At 46.2% G+C, this 8378-nt stretch overlaps 1 protein-coding gene across 2 annotated transcripts in view; it reads right to left on the bottom strand.

The window, feature by feature from the left end:
* unc5cb (unc-5 netrin receptor Cb) overlaps positions 1–8378 on the bottom strand; it is a 217764-nt gene that overhangs the window by 59954 nt on the left and 149432 nt on the right. For both annotated transcript variants that reach the window (XM_076303131.1, XM_076303132.1), the window contains exon 4: positions 4025–4128. In XM_076303131.1, coding sequence (XP_076159246.1) covers positions 4025–4128 — 104 coding nt within the window. The remainder of the gene's footprint in view (positions 1–4024; positions 4129–8378) is intronic.

The following is an 8378-nucleotide window of genomic DNA, read 5'->3' as shown; positions in this document are numbered from 1 at the left end:
GTCAGCAAAACTGGATCTATTGGATGCATTAGTGCACCACACTACATTACTGTACCTCCATAACTATTTCAGTACTATCGTGTTGATGTATAATCACGATGAAATCCAGATGACTGGCTATATGGCTATATGCATTTCAGGCAACATTCTATTACAATAATGTATTTTCATCATAAAACTACACATTTCTGATTACATGAAAGTGACTTTCATCCCCCTTTTCCCTTCTGTTGCATAATCCTAATCATTCGTGCAATACGAGGTACCTTTGTAATCTCAGATTACAGCCTTTGTAATTACGATCATTCCCCATTTTCATGGCTTTTTCATTTATGATAAAATGTTGATAATCCCCTTCGGCTCAGTAGGTTGGAGTGTGTGTGTGTGTGTGTGTGTGTGTGTGGAGGGGGGGCTTGTTATGGAGGCTGGGTTTGGGTTGGGGCGAGACTGACATCTCTAAAATGCATGTCTGCGGGACAGTTGGCATCAATCCCTCTGCTGTAATCTGCCACAAACAAAGCTGGACCAAAGACAACGCGAATGATGAAGCGGACATCACCCTGGCGACAGGGCACATTGAGGCAGAGGGATGACATGGGACTCCGATGTCAATCACATTGTGTCCCTGTTGCTGGGTAGAGGGAAAACAGGCCAAGCACAGCCATGACATCAGATACAGGCCAAGCACCACTCTTCCCCAGACACCATGGCCTCTTCCTCCTCCTCCTCCTCCAGGCCTACCTCCTCTCGCATCCCCTTCTTATTCTCTGAGGGGAAGGAAGGAGTCATTCTCCCTCCTTTTGCAGGCAATTTGAGTGTTTTCCGGTGAAGGCATATGCAGCCTCGGCCTCAGAGATGGCCCATCTGTTTGCTCTAAGAGAAATGGTGGCTGAGATAGAGAGAGAGAGAGAGTAGAGAGAGAGAGAGAGAGAGAGAGAGTAGAGAGAGAGAGAGAGAGTAGAGAGAGAGAGAGAGAGAGAGAGAAGGGAAGAGCAGAGCAGGGAGCTCCAACTCGTTCAGACCTCCTCTGTCTCCAGCAGCAGTGCCATCATTTTCCTGAAGGAGACAAATGTCTTCAAGTGGACTATTTTCTCTTTCTATGTGTGAGTCTGTGTGCATCTCTCTTTTGCACTGGTCTATTTTAGGACTCTCTATTCTCTTTCCCTCACTGCTTTCTTTTATTCTGCCCTTAGTTCCATGTTTTCTTTTTTTTTCTTTCTTTCTTTCTTTCTTTCTTTCTTTCTTTCTTTCTTTCTTTCTTTCCCTCCTTTTCCTCTCTCTCTCTCTCATATACTGTTCCCTTTCTGTCAGTTGTTCTCTATTTCTGTACAGATGATGTATTTTACTAATAAGGGAGCCTCTTTGCCGCACATTTGACAGTTTGTTTTACCTGTCACACGCCCTTTACACGTGTCCCTGTGGACACCACACAGACGTGTTCAGCCCTAACCGCCCAATCAAACGCTGACCACTTTTCCCTTGTCTGCAACGCCTGAGCAGACCAGAAGGCAGGGTCTTACAACACCCCCCCCCCCTCCTCGGGCGGCACTTAGGCTGTGGCAAAACAAATTTGCCTTTGATGTGCTGTGGCGACGGCGGCGGAAAAGGAGGAGATGGTGGTGGCGGTGAGAGTGGTCGTGTCGGAAGCGTCAGGAACGAGTAAGCGGGAATGAGTGCAGAGAGAGAGAGAGAGAGAGAGAGAGAGAGAGAGAGAGAGAGAGAGAGAGAACAGAGGAAGGAGGATAACGGATGATGGTGGCAGGCGGCGCATCTCACTCTCTCTCCACCTCTCTCTCTATCTCTCTCACTCTCTACATCTCTCTCTCTCTATGTTTCTCCCTCCTGCTCTCTCTCTCTCTCTCTCTCTCTCTCTCTCTCTCTCATCTCTCATGGCCCACAGGGTGGTTGTATTAACTCAGCCCTTATTGCTGCTCGCGTGATGCATGTAATTTCATTTCTAACGTGTTACTGCTCTCGTTGCGACAAACCCACCCCAAATTTGTACGCTGGCGTCATCTCCATAATACCCATAATGCCATTTTCTCCCCTTAGCAGCAGCAGCAGACACCATCCTTTTAAACAAGCAGAACAAAAAAAAATTAGCCCATTGCTTCAAGTGTGTTTAAATCTAGTCTACAGCATATCAAGCTGGCTCATGTAACAATTTTACGACAAAATAATAAAGCCTTTGCTGTTGCTTTATTTGTGACAGGCACTGAGGCAGAACTCTGGCCTTGTTGAGGCTCGCCTTCTATTTCCTCAACTCTAAAATGGTTTCCCCAGACTTCACAACAGAGAAGAATGGCTTCCACCCCATTCGCCAGTTTGTTCTGTCAGCATATTTTTACTCAAAATAAAGGCCTTTAGGTTCCAGTCACTTAACTCGCCTTTTTTCCGGGTCAGTTGTAAGCCTTTGAACGGAGTCCAGGGAAACTTGAGAACCAAGCTACACACTCTGCTCTGAACACAGGGCTCGCCGGAGTAAATGCACCCAATTACCCAAAAGCAAGTAACAGACACAGAGTCTCTCTCTCTCTCTCTCTCTCTTTCTCTCTCTCTCACACACACATACACACACACACACACACACACACCTACATCTACATACATACACACACACACACCTACATCTACACATACACACAACAAAACTACACAACACAAGGACATAAGGTTCCACACACAGCAAAATACACACATGCACACAACTGCCAACTGCACACGGCTAGAATGTATGTGCACACCCACCCACACACACACACACCAACACACACACACCTCCATCATGTCAACTGCAGAGCAATTTGTCCAAAACTATGGGTGCCCCATCTCTCTCGACAGGCATCGACTTCATTACAGCCAGGCTTTCAGGGGAAACATGATCATTTCTGATTCCTGGGCAGATGCTACTGATGGCAAAAAACATTTTAAAAACACAACCAAGAGGTCGTTTGAAGAGTGCCAAATGTTTGTCACGTGTTATATTACAGCTCTGGGCAACTGTGCACAACAACTGCAGAATAATCTGAATGCCTAATTCATATTCTGTGGCTATTCACAAACAAACACATACACGCACACACACACACACACACCTATCCCCACCAAAAACATCTGTCCCTGAAGCTTTTTGCATTGAAACTGACCAGCGTGACTCTCCTAAGCTTCCCCGACAGGATGTATAATTTCAGGATTTCCGCAAATTGTCACTGGACACACACAAACACACACACACACACACATACACACACACACACACACACACACACACACACGAGCCATGTCGTGCCAGACAAATGCTCCCTACTTCACCTCACTTTCCTTTTGTCAGTGCTGTATGCTGATGTACACACTCGTATTCTCACAGCGTTGGGAGTAGCGGCCATTTTCATAAAAAAAGAGAGAGAGGAACGAGCTAACACACTCAAGGGACGACGTCTCGTCTTCACACTGCGGCGCTTTATCAGCGGCCAGCCGGGCGCCGGGGCTTGGGGCGCGGAGCTTCGGGCCTGTGTCCAATCCATTTCTCAATCACTCCTTTCCCTACTCAGCTACTGTTCATGTAGGGTAAGAGGAGAGAGAAAAAAAAGAAGAAAAAGAAAATGTCTGCCACAGCAGAGCCGCCGGCGTCCTGCAGAGTCCAGTTTCCAAATTTCCCTGGAGCTCCAGCGCAGTAACCCCGCTGTAATGAGCTCTTTTTCTTTTCTTTTTTTTTAAAGTATATTTTTAGGCCTTTTTCCTTTATTCAGATAAGACAGTGAAGGGTGACAGGAAGTAAGTGAGAGAGAGAGAGAGAGAGAGAGAGAGAGATGGGGTGGGAATCGGGAAATGACCGCAGGTCGGATTCAAACCTGGGTCCCTGTGGGCACTCGGACTCGCACATGGTATGTCCGCTGTAGCCACAGTGCCCCCTGTAAGGAGCTATTTAAAGGAGCGCTGTGGTTCTATCGTAGCAGTAAAGACGTTAAAATCGGGAGGGGTTTGAGGGAGGGAGGGATGACCTTTTGACCTCTCTTGACCTTACCTCAGCAGCAGGTATGCCTTCGGGTGGGCGGCACTGGAGAAGCACTTCCTGTTCCAAAGAGACTTCCTTCCCAAGAGGCTCCTGGTCAAACGTCTTCCTAAGATCTGAAACGCAGGATAACAAAACACACAGGTCATTATAATGTGGGTCAAAGGCAGAGAGTCTGACTGTCAGTGCTGTGCGAAACAAACACGACAAATTGCTGATCCGTCTCAACAGAACAACAATGGCGGAATTGTTGGGTAGCACAAACTGTCTGCAATTGTGAAAATTGTGGATCACAGCTCGACATCTGTAATCTTGAGTCTGAATCTGAGGATCTTGTAGTGGACAGAGGAGAGAAGAGGCTTCAAGACTGAAAAAAACAGAACTGCCTATTTTTGTATACTGTATCTTATATATTCTATATCTTGTAACTGTTTTATTGGGATGTACATAAATTGCCTACATTCAAGGCATGAAGCACCACAACACAGCATTCAATGATGGACAAATTGGAATTAAATAAAAATAAGCCCCAACACAGAATATACCTAAACCATGAGATGGAGGACAGACCACATGCTCATGATGTGGGTCACCAAGCTATTCAACAGCTCTGCTGGAGGTAACAAGGTCACAAGGTCACAAGTCCAGCACATGCAACAGTCCCACTCCGTCCCTATCCATCTCCCATGTTGTTATCATCCTCTTCCAAGACCCCATTGCTAGCACACTCATCTACATGGGCCATGGATGGTATCTGCTGCATAAGCTCTTTCTGTGCTGGGTAGAGGGTGACAATTTTTCGGGACTCCCGCGGGTCACGGTATTCCCGCGGGTTTCCCGCAGTACGGGAGTAAATTTCACTGTTGGTAACGTGATTGGGACGGGACAGGAAATAATAAACGGGAGCTGGCGGGAAGCCAAAAATTAGGCTATTAACTTAAAAAAATGACGCTTTAATGCAGTTAGTGCGCCCAAAGACGTGAGATATTTCGTTTGAGAAAAGATAACCAATTACAACCCACAATACGTTTGTTGTTGATTGGTAGCCTATCAGAGCAAGACAAGCAGCTGCCCTGTTCACAATCAATCAGCTTCAGATTGGCCCTAAGGCAAATGGATGCAAAGAAACAGTTACAGGCGAAAGTGTCAGCAAAGGACAGCTCTATTCAATTGCACGAGCTGTCCGGGAAAGCGGATCTCGTTGAGTTTAATGTGTCATGCAATGTTGGGGCATGGCACCTCGACGATCGCATTCCTCAATATATTTAGCCTATCTATCGCATAACCTGGCGGAACGCAAAAAATAGTTTTGTTTACTCATAGCAAGAACGTTGCTATGCTTTGCTGGTTTAACGTGATGAGAACGGTGCAAACTTAACTGATGGGATGAGATCTAACTATGAAATGATTTAAGCATAGCCTACAGCAAAGTACTGTAAAATATGTAATTTTAATGTAGCCCAAAATGATCGGCTATTAAAGAAAAGTTAGACAAGGCTTTCTGCCCTACCAAAATGTAGCCTATGGTCACCGCACGCAACTGTAGCCTAACAGTCGGATAACTTTAGACATCAACATAGGGAGTGGGACGGGATTCGGGAGTCTTTCTCTCGGGATTTTGCGGGACAGAATTTTTTTGGGGGGGCTGTCACGTGATCGGGATATGACGGGAGTATTTGTGCGGGCTCGGGATAGGACGGGAGTGAAAATTGCTTCCTGTGTCACCCTCTAGTGCTGGGTCGTCACATCACACCAATCAGGATACATTACAGCACTCTCCAGTTACCCTAACCCCCCTTCGACAGGAAAAATCTTTTCCTGGCGCCCTTTGAAAACATTACTGTGAATGATGGCATCCCATGTGAGGAGTGGAGCCATAAGGTTTTGCTAGGCGCTGCTACATAGTAAAACCACTTAGTTAATAGATTCTTAATGAGCAAATTTGATTTGTTGAGAGGACGGGGGCTCACACAAAGGCGACTGCTTACGTAAATGAATACTATTGTGCTCCCCCTGTCCACATACACACACACACACACACACACACACACACACACACACACTCCTCAGGGGGGGGGAAATGCTTATGCAAGTAAGAGATCCATAAAACCATCCATGACCAGCCTGTGATATTTTACATGAGAGAAGAGGAGAGGTGGACAGGACAGGAGAGGAGGACAGGAGAGGAGAGGAGAGAAGAGGAGAGGAGAGGAGGAAGTGGGGGGGGACTTCACAGAGGTCTTTTCTTACATGACCAGTGCAGTGGCCGTGTTCCCAAAGATTGTCCAGCTTTTCCCTGTGAGCAGTCCTGTTCACCCCTGTGCTGAAAGCCATGCACTGTTTCGGGGATGGGTTGGCTAAAACGAGTCAATTACTGTGCTGTGGCATTTCTGTGGCTTTCCATTCACCTCTGCTGTGTGAGGGATCGTGAAAGAGAGACAGAGAAAGAGAGAGAGAGAGAGAGAGAGAATGAGAGAGAAAGAAAGGGCAATGGTACCAAGACAGAAAGAGGCAAGAGGTGTGTGTTTGAAAGAGAATATGTACCTGTGTGTGTGTGTTTGTGTGTGTGTGTGTGTGTGTGTGTGTGTGTGTGTAGGAGGGAGAGAGGGAGCAATGACAGACAGCTCCCATGACAGGTGTCTGGATGTGGTGGACAGGAAGGCGGGCAGTGTGGAGTCAGGAGCAGGACCGCTGTACCCAGGAGCCATCTTCACATATGAATCACCACAGCTGCCCATGATGGATGGACACCACACTCACCTCTCTCTCTCTCTTTCTCTCTCTCTCTCTTTCTTCTCTCTCTCGCATCTGAGCTCCCTACTCTCTCTCTCTCCATGCCTCTCTCCAGCTCTTTACTCTGTTTCTCTCTCTCTTTCTCTCTCTCTCTCTCGCATCTGAGCCCCCTACTCTCTCTCCAGCTCTTTACTCTGTTTCTCTATCTCCCTCTCACTCTCTCTCATCTGAGCCACCTACTCTCTCTCTCTCCCTCCCTCTCTCTCTCTCTCACTCTCTCCATCTCGCCCCACTACTTCCCGCCGCAGCACACGGACAGGCAGGCCATGGAGAGTGAGCGATTTCTCGGGCTCCTCTAATAAAAATCCAATATTTTCTCCCACCACCCCTTTTCTTTACACTGATGGAATATGAGAGAGCTGAGAGGCAGCCAATGAGGGAGGAGGAGTATGAGTGGTCTGTGTGTGTGTGTGTGTGTGTGTGTTTGTGTGCTTCTAGGGAGAGAGTGCTTATTAGAGATCACTCATATATTGTCCCATAGCATTGTGCTGCTAAGATGTGAGTGTATGTGTGTGTGTGTGTGTGTGTGTGTGTGTCTGTGTCTGTGTGTGAGAGAGTTATAATGGGAGATCACTCTCACAGTAACTGTGTGAAAGGTGCGCTGCTAACATGTGAGTTTGTGTGCGATTGTGCATGTGAGTGAGTCTGATGGTTTGCATTTGTGTAATCGGATATGTGTGAATATTATTGTGGATGAAAGGAACACAGGCACACTCCATATCCACTGTCCACGTTGGGAGAATGAATCGTGTGTTGCTCCTGTGTCCTAAAGCTCTATTAAACATCATATCATACCGTGGTGGGAGAGAGGCCCTGAGCAACCACCTTACGTCAATTATTATGGCACAGTAATAATATGAGCATGTGTGTGTGTGTGTGTGTGTGTGTGTGTGTGTGTGTGCGTGTGTGTGTGTGTGAATATGTTTGCGGATGAAAGGAACATAGGCACACTCAGTGCATATCCACTGTCCACGTTGGGAGAATGAATCTTAGTGTGTCGCTCCTGTGTCCTACACTCTTAAAATGAATATGCTGAAAATAACACAACTTGTGTTGTTTTTAACACAACATATCCAGATAAGGACAACACAGTTTGTGTTGTTTCTAACACATTTGTTTTAAGAGTCTAGAGCTTTATTATACATTAAACTCATATCATATCATATCATCCTGTAGAGAGAGAGAGAGAGAGGAAACGAAAGGCAGTAACTATAGCACTGACAGCACCAGGGCCTCTTCGGTTAGTTACAACCTCCTAACCTCTTAGATGTGCAGTATTAATAGAGGCGTAATATTACTGCACAGCATTGCACATCTGGCGTGATACAATTTACGTGTGTATGTATGTTTTGGAGGGGTATACACTATGGTTACCACAAGTAACTATTAATACCTATTTCCTGTGTCTGTGCAAGAAATGTCATATACAGTATGTGTCTCAAGCAGTGAGGTTTAACAGAACTCAACATCATCAGACACACTTCTAATTGGAACTCACTGTAGCAGGTTCCTCTTTAAAAAAAACACACATTACAGTAGATACCTTGACACATTAGAGACCTTGATGAACAGT

This window comes from Alosa pseudoharengus, unplaced genomic scaffold (genome assembly GCF_046254945.1).
Source record: "Alosa pseudoharengus isolate Yale_2024_CS ecotype anadromous, Long Island Sound unplaced genomic scaffold, YU_APseudo_1.1 YU_APseudo_1.1_scf_24, whole genome shotgun sequence".
NCBI lineage: Eukaryota > Metazoa > Chordata > Actinopteri > Clupeiformes > Clupeidae > Alosa > Alosa pseudoharengus.
Note: the sequence above shows the minus strand (reverse complement) of the source record. Positions and strands in the feature narration are given on the sequence as shown.